General features: G+C 39.6%; 1 protein-coding gene across 2 annotated transcripts in view; it reads right to left on the minus strand.

Moving 5' to 3' along the window:
- The window catches only part of MGLL (monoglyceride lipase), a 92,291-nt gene that overhangs the window by 57,487 nt on the left and 21,026 nt on the right, over nucleotides 1-13,778 (minus strand). For both annotated transcript variants that reach the window (XM_060766188.2, XM_060766189.2), the window contains exon 3: nucleotides 7,049-7,155. In XM_060766188.2, coding sequence (XP_060622171.1) covers nucleotides 7,049-7,155 — 107 coding nt within the window. The remainder of the gene's footprint in view (nucleotides 1-7,048; nucleotides 7,156-13,778) is intronic.

Genomic DNA, 13,778 nt, shown 5'->3' on the forward strand with positions numbered 1-13,778 from the left:
AATGCCTCTAGAACATGGCCATATAGCCCCAAAAAAACCTACTACAACCCAGCCACGGGGTCATTTACTTCACTTGTATACCGGTTTTCTCCCCCCAGTAGGGGACTCAAATATATTGTATAAAATCACCCTCAGGCTATGCTCATAAGATATACTATATCAAACAGAAATGCATTTTGAGTTTACACTTGGATCCCATTTCCATGAAATCATGTTATGTATGTGCAGGTATTCCAATATTTAATAAGAATATGGAACATTTCTGGTTCCAAGCATCTCAGATAACAGACAGAGTACTCAACTGATGCTAGCCACCAGGGTTATATTTGCACATATCATGTAGTTTGGGCCTGAGTTTTCTGTTGGGCCTCAGCAAGTTTTTATCGCTTAACCTAGTAATTGTGATATGAATATTGTCATCAGCTTTATGAAGGAAGAAAAGATTATTGAGCTATCTATTTATCTATGGAAGGGGAAATGCAGGTTACTATGCATGCATCTGCTAAAGCTAGTATATCTACCTAGATAGAGTGATCAGATATATAAATACACCCATCACTCATTTAAGTGGATAGTGCTGTCCTTGTATTAGTTATAACAATCCAAAAGCAATTTTGGACTTTTAAAAATAATTTATCCCTGTATAAACAGCTCACACTCCCTGGAGATTGGGGTTAACTTCAAACAAAGTCTTAAGTAAAAACCTTTTCACATATAGCTCTAAGTTAACATATAGCAGTTGGTAAGCTGTTTGAGCATTCAAATCCTTACTCAGCCATGAAACCCACTGGATGACTCTGGGCAAGTCACATTCTCTCAGCTTTATACTAAGGCAAAGACAAACACCAACTGAACAAATTTGCCCTATGCCCTCATGATAGCTTAATCTTAAGGTTGCCAAAATTATTTCCATTAAATTGTAAAACTCAGTGTGGCTTCATTTCATTACATATCCAAAGAAGATCCCTGGATCCAGGCTGTCTCATGACATATTTAGTTATTAGGGATCAGAGAGAAATATAAAAAGGGTATTTTGATGTGCAGACTTTCACCTGGATGGGGGAGGAGTCCAGAAAACAAAACTGTTCCCCAAATTGTGAGAAATGTTAAGTAAATTGATCAGTGATCCAAGAACTGCAAGAATGGTACAGTTGTAGGAGAAAACCAATGACAAGTGTAAAGATATTTAGAATTAAGGTTCTATTTAAAATAACCACAAATATGTGAAAATGAGGAAGTACGGATGGCCCCTGGTGGTGCAGTGGGTTAAAGCACTGAGCTGCTGAACTTGTTGACCAAAAGGTCACAGGTTCAAATCCAGGGAACAGTGTGAGCTTCCGCTATTAGCCCCAGCTCTTGCCAACCTAGCAGTTCAAAACATGCAAATCTATAGGTACCGCTCTGCCGGGAAGGTAATGGCGCTCCATGCAGTCATGCCGGCCACATGCCCTTGGAGGTGTCTACGGACAATGCTGGCTCTTCAGCTTAGAAAGCACCATACTCCAGAGTCGGACACAACTGGACTTAATGTCAGGGGAAAACCATGCAGTCATGCCGGCCACATGACCTCCATGCGCTCCATGCAGTCATGCCGGCCACATGACCTTGGAGGTGTCTACGGACAATGCTGGCTCTTCAGCTTAGAAAGCACCATACTCCAGAGTCGGACACAACTGGACTTAATGTCAGGGGAAAACCTTTACCTTTAACCGAGGAAGAATGGAACAAAGTCATTCAAGCAACACTAACTTTGTCAACTTCAGTGAACCACAGAAGAAACCTAGAAAGTGGGGAACTACATTATTTAGACATAATAAGCATCTGTATGAGATGTTGGAGTGTGGTGGAAGCTCCTTCTTTGGAGGCTTTTAAACAGAAGCTGGATGACCATCTGCCAGGGGTACTTGGATTGTGATTTGCCTGCATGGCAGGAGATTGGTCTAGATGACCCATGTGGTCTCTTCTAACTCTATGATTCTATGATTCTATATTCACTGCATAACTGGAGAAAACAATTAAAATTTTTAAAGACCACCTGTTTTCCTCCTTAAAACTAAAAGAGCTTCATTGTGAAACACATAGCAAAATGAAGCATTCTCAGTCCATTTTCTTCTACATGACTTTTCCAGGGATAAAGTTTTTTTTTTTTTTGCTATACAGTAAAATCTGGTGACACATCCAAAAACATCTAGAAGAGCATAATGCCTTGATAATGTATCCTGACTCACTGAAACTGGTGAATGGAACAGCTTTACCAGGTGCAAACTGTTAACAGAATGTTTTGGAAACCATGAACTCAAGGATCTTTTTTTTAAAAAAAGCACAATGATCATCCTTGACTAAGACACTATTCATTATTCTCTAGCATAAAGAGATTCAAGAGATAAAGAGAGAATACACATTTCATCACGTAGTGCAAATACAAGCATCTTTCCCCACTCTCCCCAGTTTCCAGATGTGTCATTCTTTTAAAAAGAATTTCCTTTCAAGTGCTCCATGATTTGATTCTGGTAAGTAGTATTTATATCACCAAGCCCACTGTATGGAAATTTGGGCTAGTTAGCATTTAAACAAATGTTCTGGGTGTAAATGTGTTCTTTTAAAGATGGATCAGAAACCTGTGTGGTTATATATTCACAGGAACCAAACAGCCAAGCATTCAGCAGGAACTTATTCACATTCCTGGAAACTATTGCTTCCGTCTGTCCATGCAACCAACCTACTAAACGTGGTAAGAAGCTTGCATAAGTTATGGTTCCAACATGAAGCCCCAATAGCAGAAGAACACTTCAGCAGATGTACAGCCTTTTTGTTGGTTGTAAAACTTTAGCTAGCCCCAAGAACCACATGGCAAGAGCTTTATAATCTTCAGCACCCTTTTGACACTGCACAGTTATAGTGCTAAAATTCAATTTAGGCCCCTTCTACACAGCCCTAACATGTGGGCTGCAAAATGGATTAGCCTGAGGCATCAAAATAATGCATCAGGCCAATCCAGTTTAGCCCAAAGTAAACTTGCAACCTCATCACACAGAGGAAAGTGAACATCCTAGCATGCTACCAGGATGCTTCCTCCTCGGAGCCCGCCGGACGCCCTTACATGACATAGGGCAACTTCTCCTGCGGCTCCATGAAGGAAGCATCCTGACAACATGATAGGATGCTTCCCTCGGGACACAGGAGGTTTCACATGCACTGTGGGGAGGAACAGCATCAGTGCAGGGGGAAGCCACTTGGCAACGCTTTCCCATGTGTGATGGGAAAGCGTCGCTGTGGGCAAAGTGGGGTACTGGGTGCTGGGATTGTCTTGCTGATTTACCACAAAGGCTGGCAAATTGCCCCACTGCCCCTCAGCAATATGATGGAGTTCTTAGAAATCCAGGTTTATTCTGGGTTAAAAATACCTGGGAACACGTGGACCTTCCAGGAAGGTCCACAATTTTCCAGGTATGGAGTATGTGGGGACTGACGCTTAGGATCCACGAGCTGTCCCGCTGTGAAATGGCACACTCCAAAAGGGCCATGTGGCAAGGTTCCAGGATTCACTGAAGCATCCTTTGTCCACATAGTGTTTTATTTTGCAATGGCCCTTAAAATACAAATAATGACATGAAAGAACATAACAATACAATAGGAAATGACCAGTAATTAAAACAATTATCTTCTTAGCATTTCACACACACAAAAACTGCAGGGAATCCTTAAAGTAGGATTCTGTCAGGACAGGGAAGGGTTTAAGCCAGGGTGTCAAACTCATTTTCATTGAGAGCTTCCTCAAAAGGGCCATTGAATCAATGGACAGACAATCTCTGGATACAAGAGGCCAGATATATTCTTTTACATAGTGGTCAGTGCTCTTTAATTTTTACCCATTTCAGGTGCACAGATGTTATTGGACAACAACTCCCATCACTTTTGGTTATCTGCCATGCGGACTGAGGATAATGAGAATGTTAATGCAACAGGAATATGAATTATCAGTCAAGTAAAAACCCATGCTGCCAGCAGTGTATGAAATAAACCGCCGGAATGTGCAGAATGTGAAGGAGCATGCGTAGAACAAAGAGGAAGTGAAGTGTTGTCACTACCGGCAGGGTAGATTCTGAATTAATGAGGTGATAAAAGTTAGTTAAAATATAAGCAATCAGCATTGTTCTGTCTCTTTCATCCTGACCATGTGCTATTGTAAATTACTGAAATGTAAATAAAGAGCAGTTTAGAGCAGAGAAAGTGTTGGAAGTCAGTTAATTGGAATCAGAAACAGCATGTTGGCCAGCTAATTGCACTGATAGAGAATTGCAACCCAATTGTGGCTCTGAGGTTAGGGAAAGGTTAATGAACATTTTAAAATCAGACATCATATCCACAAGTCTTGTATCTAAATTCAAACTCCACTATCCTGATTAAACAGAACAGACTATTTCAGATGTTACTGTTTCACAACTCCCATCAGCACTAGTTGTGCTGTCTAATGATGAGGAATACAGGAGTTGTAGTCCAGCATCTGGAGGGCCACATAAATGACATGGAGGGCCAGAATCAGCCTACGGGTCTTGAGTTTGACAGATTTGTTTAAGCTTTCTCCACTGACAATTACCTAGTGGAAATCCCACCCTAAACTTTTGGATGCAAAAACCATTGAAGGGTAAGTATTAAAACCTATCAACCCAGAGAGTCCCCCATAGCTATTTTTTCTAAATCATATTAGCTAAAAATATTTTAATATAATCAGATAGCTTGAACAATCAGGTTTCAAATAAATTAGCTGAGATGTGAACAAACCTTTTGTCTATGGATGCAGCCCTCTAACATGACTAGGTAAACCATATGGGAAGTTTTCATTCACAAGAGTTACTCGTTTTATTGGGTACAAGAAATGATTAAGTTTCATAATAAGCCAGGAGACTAAAACAGCTTCAAACTATGTTTTAATATCTTAATCTCTTTAAAGTTGGAAACCATAATTTATGGTTTGAATAAATAAGGAAGCAACACCTAAGAGAACATTTCCTGGTTTATTTACTGGGTCACAGATGACCTGGCAGTTAAACAAGGGAATGAGCACTAAGTGTACAGGAAAAAGTATTGTTTCAGTCTATCAAGCCATGATATTATTGTCCAAATATACTCTATGTGTAGTTTCGTCCTTTGTCATTGCTCATAATATGGCTTATGGTATCTATATGGAGCTTTGGTTGTGAGATGTCCCTGAATTTATTCTCTTTATAAATGACCATTTTTTATATTTCCAAAATTCTAGCTCTAACTGAAAACAAATAAAAAACAACCATATTTTAGGCCTTCGTGGATTGAAAAGACAAATTAGTATCTGGAGTGGCAAAATTGTATTGCCTAGCAACTTCCTCTAATGAAGAACTTCAAAATGCATTTCTGCCTGCAACTTTCTGATAGATGAGGAAGCAGTACATCTATACCATTTGAAGCATAATAGTCACTGTTAAATGCCATTAACAATGGGTCTGGGACCAGCTGGGAGGATGCAGCCTGGATACAGTTGGAGTGCACACTTCCAGATAGTCATTAAATGGAATTATGAATTAAATTGCTTAAACTGCATGTGTTCAATATAAAACTGTCCAATGAAATAATGGGGGCTTCCTTAAAAGGCAAACATGGAGAACTTACGTGAAGTTTTCAGAATTTTCTCAAATAACTGCTGGAGGTGATTTTAAAAAAGGAAGGGGGGAAGAGGTATCTCAGGAGAGCGAAACAATAATAAAAATTTAAGGAAAGAAGCTTCTCTTATGTAATGCCTAAATATTTATGGCTGGGACAACACACTTTAAATATTGGTCCTAACTTTCTTCTGTCTGCTTTGATTAGTAAGTGAAACAAAAACTGGAGAGCATCCAGTGGAATCCGGCGGAATAGCACATCTCAGGATGCTAAAAAATGTTCTTTGGTAAAAATCCCTTAGATTTCCTGTCTCAGACATTTCTAAAACATGGATTTGAAGTGGCCTCTCAAGAAGGCCTAAAGAGCATTCATATGCTAAAATTTATTTTCAGCAAAGACCATCTTTTTAGCATCCTGAGCCATACCTCCTTTTTCTTTTTCTTTTTTTTAAGCTTTGGATAGCACAGAGAAGTGTTGTTTGTTTTGCTGTCTATTCCCCTGTTCAGAAGATTTAATCTCACTTTTTTGGATTTTGAAAAAAATGGCTTGTTATGGAAACAAGGATTGATGAGAAAGCTTCAGTTGAGACACCTTTTCCCCATGGTAACTCTTTCAGAAGTGAATTTCTCTTCCTATGAGTAGATTTCTCTCATTTCCTGTTGTCTCGCCTCTGTTCTTAACTATAAGTCATTTGTAAGTTGGATGTTTGTAACTCAGGGTCTGCTGTACTCTCATCAAAAGATGCAATCATTTTCTTCCCTAAATATTATCAGAATCCCAGGAGCAACTAGAACCATGGTGCAGCATTAACAATAAAATGAAGCATGAAAACTTTTAAGAAAACTGATCCATTCTTGATATCATAGTTGTAGAACCCAAGTTTCAACTTTTCCTTATTTCACCTCCACGGCTATCAAATATACATTGACCCAAAGTCAAGTTTACACTTTACAAAAAATATTTTAATCAACCCAAACTTTGTATTGTTTCAAGATTTTGAATATAATAGTCTGAGGGCCTAAAGATCCTAAAGGCACCAGATTCTGTCTGTACCTGGAAACTAAGCATGGTCAGGTTAGTACTTTGAATGGGAGACTTCTAATGAGTATCTGGTGTTATAGGCTGTTCAGGGGAAGAAATTGGAAAACCACATCTGAGTATTCCTTGCTAAGAAAGTTCTCTATGAAATTCACGGAGTCGCTATAATTTGACAGGTGACTTGAAGGCACGCGTGCACACACACACACACTAAACACTGGACAAAGCAATGAGGTAAAGAAGATGTGGGAAAACAAACCACTTGTCTTAATGTAGTCGTTAATAAAATGCTTTCTCTTTCTAAAAATGTCACAGACCCCAGCACTTCATCTTTTTGGTTTTCTCAACCAACTGCTCTTTTAAGGGCACTCACCATGATCATGAGAAAATACGAAAAAGTTGTTCCCTGTCAACATCTGGGCCAAATCATCATAACGACAGCAGTGTTCTCCAGCACCATGAGCAACAAACACCAGGCCCCTAAATCATGAAGATAAAAAGTACAGTGTTAATAAGCAGGAAATATATAGGCAAACAAGTTGGTGCTTTTTAATTATCAGTATTGTTTTCAACAACACATAGTTTCAAATCTTCAAGACCCTTTGGCTTCTCCTGTTTCAATCCACTTATTCATTGTGCTCAAAATCTGCAAATCTCAGCTGGAATCCTTTTGGGGAGCTACAGCTTTTAAACCACCTCATCACACAAGGGGAAAATGACTCCTTGCTTCTCTTTGGGTGGAGAGCCTGCTGAGCACCATCACATAACGCAGGCCATGGCCCCACTGCATTGATGGCCAAAATGGAAAGGATGCGTCGCAAGACGCTTCTTCACCAATAATAGGAGGTAAGTTGTCTTTTGGGTAGCTCAGACAGAGCTACCTGCAGTTTTGGCCCTTTTCCTATCTGGTGGGGGCAGGGGCAGGGTGCCAGTGTGCCTTGCCCCGATGCCCCCATGTGATGGGGGAAGAATGGAGGGCATGCAGGTCGCTGGTGAAACAGAACAAAATAGAGGGGAGAGACATCAATATGATGACGTCGTCTATTACACTTACAACTAGAGCAGAGCTTCTTAAGCTTTTTCCACTCGTGACCCCTTTCAACCTGAGAAATTTTTACATGATCCCAGGTTTATAGATATATATAATAGGTATAAAAATCAAACATTTACTGGTAATAAATCAAAATTTGAAAAGCTTGCTAAGCAGGCTGATTTTTTTAATGAAGTACAGCTGAAGTATTTTCTGCGGAGTCCACTGTAAACACTGCACTTTGTTGCTAACAGATTAATGTAAAAGTTTAGGTGGCATTCAGAAACCTGTTACTGTTGCCAAATATATTGTGGCTCCAACATAGAGCTAAGGGGACCCCATTTGGAGTCAGAACCCACAGTTTAAAACCCTCTGAACTGGAGTAGGGCTTCTTAAACATTTCCAATAAATTTTTAAACGAACCTGGTATATATGTATATATAATAAGTAGAAAAATCAAACATTTACTGATAACAAATCAGCATTTGCAAAATAGGCTGATTTTCCTTCTTATGAAGTACAGCTGTAGCATCTTCTGCAGAGTCCACTGGAAACTTTGCACAACAGATTAGTGTAAACATGTAAAACTGCCATTAGGTTATGAACAAATAAGTTTTATTGTTACCAGATTTTTGGGACCTCAACATTGAGCTAAGGGGACCCCATTTGGGGTTGGGACCCACAATTTGAGAAGCAGTGGTCTAGAACAAAGCTTCTTAAACTGTGGGTCGGGACCACATTTCGGGTCACCTTTATGAATGTTGCAGGTCAAAAGAGAAGGAGAAGAAACCAAGCCCAAGCTGCTGAGGCAAGGAAAAGGGTGCCAGTTGAGGCAGGCTGCCAAATGGATTGAAGGAAAAATAGTAGCCTGGCAATGGAGGAGGATGTGAGTCTAAGAAAGGCAGGGGAGCAAAGAAAGAGGAGGAAATCCTTGCCAGCTACTTTAGACGTTTAATGCCCATAATTCTCCCCAACTGCACCCGCTTTCTTGAAGGAAATCAGTGTGAGTTTTTAATTTATTTTAATGAATACACCTTAATCTTCCTGTAGAGCTTGGCTTGGAATAGGATGGGCCCTCATCCATGGATGCAACCAACCATCTACAGTCTGAATGAATATATATATATATATATATATATATATATATATATATATATATATATTAGGCACACCATTTTGCTACATGCTTGCATATTATGGAACTTGAGCATCCATGAGGTTTGGTATCCATAAAGGGCCTTGAAACTAAACCCCAGTGGATACTGAAGTCTCACTGTATTTTACTAAAGGGGCTTGGATTTTATGTGTTTAGGAATTAGACATACACTAATTTTATTGATGTAAAACAGTTGACTCTGTATCCACAGATTTGACAATCCTATATATATGTATTCCTATTTCATATACCTTTGTATCTGGGGTTGCGTAAAAATTTCTCGGGTAAAAAGGGTTGAAAAAGTTTATGAAGCCCTAATCTAAAGGATTTAGAATTCGGCAATTCTGTAATGTCCATATCAAATAGAGGGCCGTCATTCTTGTACATAGCAGAAATGAAACTGACAGGCATTATATCACCCCCGATACACATCAGGCATTACTGACATCTTTGAAATTACAGTGTCTTTGAAATTAATTAGACCAGACAAAGGATCAGATTAGGAGTTAGAAGGCTGGATGCAGATTTACTAATTGGACCAAACAGATTTGGGGGAAATGTATGAATTAAATAAATAGTATTCTTGACATCATGGGAGCTCATGGGTGGACACATGAAACTCTTACATGTTATTTTCTTTATCCCTTTCTCATGAATTAACAGAATAGCACACCATTAATTGAAAAGAATCCCTGAAAATGACTGTAGAGAACACTTAGCTTTAAGGAGCCCATCTGCAATTTATGGTACTCCACCCTGACATATATTTTGGTATGTAGGAAACTTCAATAACACTAGGCCCTCTAAGCACTCACCCAGCATTTGCTGGGCTACTTTGGCTGTAAGCCTTTGGTGTGTCAATCAATTTTGCAATATTGCCTTAAAGTGATTCTGAGCACCACTGCAATAGAAGCAAATCAATCTTAGGATCCCTGTTGGATCTCATGCTATCCAGAATACTTGTTTTGATGCTTCTTTTCATCTTCAGATATTGTGATTATATGGCCGTAAGGCTCTGATACAACTTCCAAGTAGAAACCAGAGCAAGCAACGGCTTTTTGCACATGCTAGAATTATGCTAATTCCAAATCCCTCTCATAAGTGAGAGAATACAGCAGCACTCAGAACTTCATAAAAACCATCTCTGCATGTGGTTGCAAGAGAATGGATTAAACCACCCATTTTGGCTAAAAGTCAATAAATACTTGCCATTTTAAGCATAATAGCTTGAAAATAAATTCTGTTGAAGCCAATATAGTAAATGACTGCCATATACACAATTTGCTTGGCTTTAAGCAAGTGTGCAGGAGGACAATCCGATGAGCTTTGCAACATAGGTCTATGACAACCGTATCCTGGGGTTTTCTTGGCAAGATTTATTCAGAGTAGGTCTTTGCCTTTCTCTTTGACTGTGAGTGTGTAACCTGCGCAAGATTAGGTAAAGGTAAAGGTTTTCCCCTGACATTAATCCAATCCTGTCCATCTGTGGGGGTTGGTGCTCATCTCCATTTCTAGGCTGAAGAGCTGTCAATAGACACCTCCATGTGGCCGGTGTGACGGCGCAAGTGGCGCCACCTATGTGTAGAACTGTTAGTTGCAAGATTTAAACTGTTGTATCATGCTTAATCCTGCCCCTTTTACCCTGATATGTATAGTTGTATGGATTGGTTACTTATAGCTGTCAATCAGTACTGTTTGGCTCCACCTCTTCATGCAGGAGGGGAGTGCTTCCTTTCTTTTCATTCTGCCATCAGAGTTTGTACCAGATGGATGTGAGTAATAGACTTGACTCTAAAAGACCCTGATTTAAATTACCTCTCAGCACCAGTTCTGAGGTTTTTTATCCTTGAGACTTGTGCTTCATGTTCAGACCAACCTGAACAATGTTGGAAGTCTCAAGTGCTTTCAAACCGGTTCTTTTGGCACCAAAGGAAGATCCTGAGTCTTCAAACATAGGCCATCTGAACTGGGGTTGTGGTTTGCTCCGGCATTCACAGCCATTGAGGAAAGAGGAAACTTGGAAAGGCTTCTCAGCTTCAAACACCTTGGACCCAGGACTAACTGAGACTGTAACATATATTTTCCTTCACCCCTCTCAAGTTTCCAGCTCATTGTTTTAAAGAAATAACTTTGTGATCAATAAAACTTATTTTGAGTTATTTACAGTGTTTTGGGCTTTTGGGAGTTCCAGTTTCCTATAGGAGGGCAAGAAGCAATCCCCTGGGGAAAGATGCCACGTCCTCCCTCCTTCATTAAGAATAATAGCCCCCAGGCGCAATGGCACAGCCGGCATGACTACATAGAGCGCCGTTACCTTCCTGCCAGAGTGGTACCTATTGATCCACATGCATTTGCATGTTTTCCAACTGCTAGGTTGACAGAAGCTGGGGCTGATAGCGGGAGCTCACGCCACTCCCCAGATTCAAACCTGCGACTTTTCGGTCAACAAGTTCAGCAGAGGCCCAAGATTACTCAATGGATTTTCATAGCTGAATGGGGATTCAAATTGTAGACTCGAAGAGCCCAGTTCCAGCAGTCAAATGATTACATCATGTTCTTTATAATGACACAACCTGGTTAAAATTAGCAGGGAGATTATGCAGGTATGAGAATTTTAAATAAGTAGTACACATGAGTGGTATTTGACATAGCTTCTGAAAGAATCGTCACATTTATTTATTTATGTATTTACTACACTTGTGCCCCACCCTTGTCACCCCATTGCTTTAATTATGTTCAATTTGTAGCAATGAGAATACATCCTGCATACCAGATATTTACATTATGATTCATAACTGTAGCAAAATACCAGTTATGAAGTAAGGAATGTACCATATGAGCAAATCACAGTGACCACGAGGGGAAACTGTATTTAGGGGTCAGAGCATTAGAAAGGTTCAGAACGACTACCCTAAGGGAACTCAAAACGGTAAGTTTTAGGGGTGAAATCAGGGGCTTCAGGGTGGCTTCATGGCTCATGGCATGTAGCCACTCCTCAAGGAAAACCCGGGGTTTGGGTTGAGGGTGCAGACTAGAACCTATGTGGAAGTGGTTTTTTTAACCCGATTCTGCACGGGTTTTTAGATCTCTCTAGAAGCACCCACAGAGGCATAATTCAATACAGAGGACAGGAAATATTTCAGAGGTCTCAAATTACTAGAGAAAGAATACCCTATCATGTTCTTATTTCTTTAGCAAATTATCTTGAAAATTCAACAGGTGAAACTTTTTCACAGGTGACAATAAAGAATTGGCAGTCATGAGGTCTTGTCCATTGCTCTTAGGCCAGGTTGTAATTATGTTACTAGCTTGTCAGCCTGCAATGATTAAGAATTTCACTCAGGGAAATTGGAAGAGAAATGTTCCTAGAGAGAGACAAAGACAGCATATTTTGTAGAGATGCCAAAATTATTAACATGACTATACAGATTTTTTTTAGCTTTAACAAAGAACTGTGGACTAATTCTTCTTCAGTGGTGATTTACGCAGACCACCCTTCCAGAACTTGGTATTTGCCAGGTGTATTGGATCACAATTTCCATCAGGACCATGATTATCCTTCATGAATTTGTGTAAACCTCCTTTGAAGCGATTCAAGTCAGTGACTAGTATTGCATCTTTTTGTAGCAAATTCCACAGTTTAAATATGCAGAGGTGGGAAGGAGTACCATATATGCTTATGTATAAATCGACTTCACATATAAGTTGAGGGCAGATTTGGGGCCAAAATTATGGATCTGGCTATGACCTGTGGATAGGTCAAGGATCATTCTGCGGTGAGGGGAAAGCACCAAAGTTGCCTTAGGGGACCAGCCACTCCCATTGCCATTTTTCCATTCAGGCATCCAAAAACGTCAAAACCTGTGTCACAGAGGAGGATTGGTGATTCTTTCAAGTTATCTTGGGATGGACTATGCTCTTGCCTTTCATTTCTTTTTCAAAAAAGAATTAATGCACTGTACCCACATTGACCTGCAAAGTCCACCCAGGTTTTTGGGGTTGATTTTTTGACTAAAATTTCTAGACGTATTCATGAGTATACAGGGTATTTTTCCCAATATCTCTGTTCTAAATTTACTTTTACAAGCTATTCATTTTTTTCCTAAACTAACTGAGTGAAACCAAAAAACCCCAAACAAATCCGAGCCTTTGTTTGCAGAGAGGCTGCTTCCCAATCAATTTTTTTCCTTGCAGCTGTTCTATCTTTGCACCTTTTTGTGACAGAACAGTTAGAACAGTTTGGACAAATTACTTATGTTACCGCAACTCTGAGAATTTAACTATAACTGCCAGAATTCCTGAGCACATTGACCAGAGAATTCTGGCAGTTATAGTCGAAGAGTAACATTTCCAGCCTCCACACGCAGATTTGCTCATGTTTAAAACAGACCCAATGAAATAATGGGACTTCTAAATGCCTTACACAAGTTTCAGTGATTTCTGTAATCATGACTTAATCCAATCCACTATTTAAACCCTAGCTCTTAATTACCAGGACTTCATGAGAAATTAAAAAGAAAGATATATAGAATCACTGAAGCCATCAAAAGTATTAAAAAGTGAAATAATCAGTAATAACAACCAAAGGTAACATCAGAATCAGATCAGATGAAAGCCAGGGAAAACTGCCACATTTTAAAGTTCATTATAAAGGCCACTAAGAGGAGAGCCTGAGAGAAGAACAGATAAAGTTCATTCCAAAGGCATCACCACTAAAAGAGCTCTTTTGCTACCTTCTCACTTTCACAGCTGGGGCATTGCTAAAGATCTTGATACATTTGATTCATATGCATCAAGCTCTGAATATCGTAATATCTTTGCATTAATTCTTTTCTCAACAATCCCTATTGTGCATGACAGTTTACATCCAGAATAGAAATGTGAGTGAATGAGTTTGCATTTTTCTAGGTCAGACCC

This window comes from Anolis sagrei, chromosome 2 (assembly GCF_037176765.1).
Source record: "Anolis sagrei isolate rAnoSag1 chromosome 2, rAnoSag1.mat, whole genome shotgun sequence".
In the NCBI taxonomy this organism is placed as follows: Eukaryota; Metazoa; Chordata; class Lepidosauria; order Squamata; family Dactyloidae; genus Anolis; species Anolis sagrei.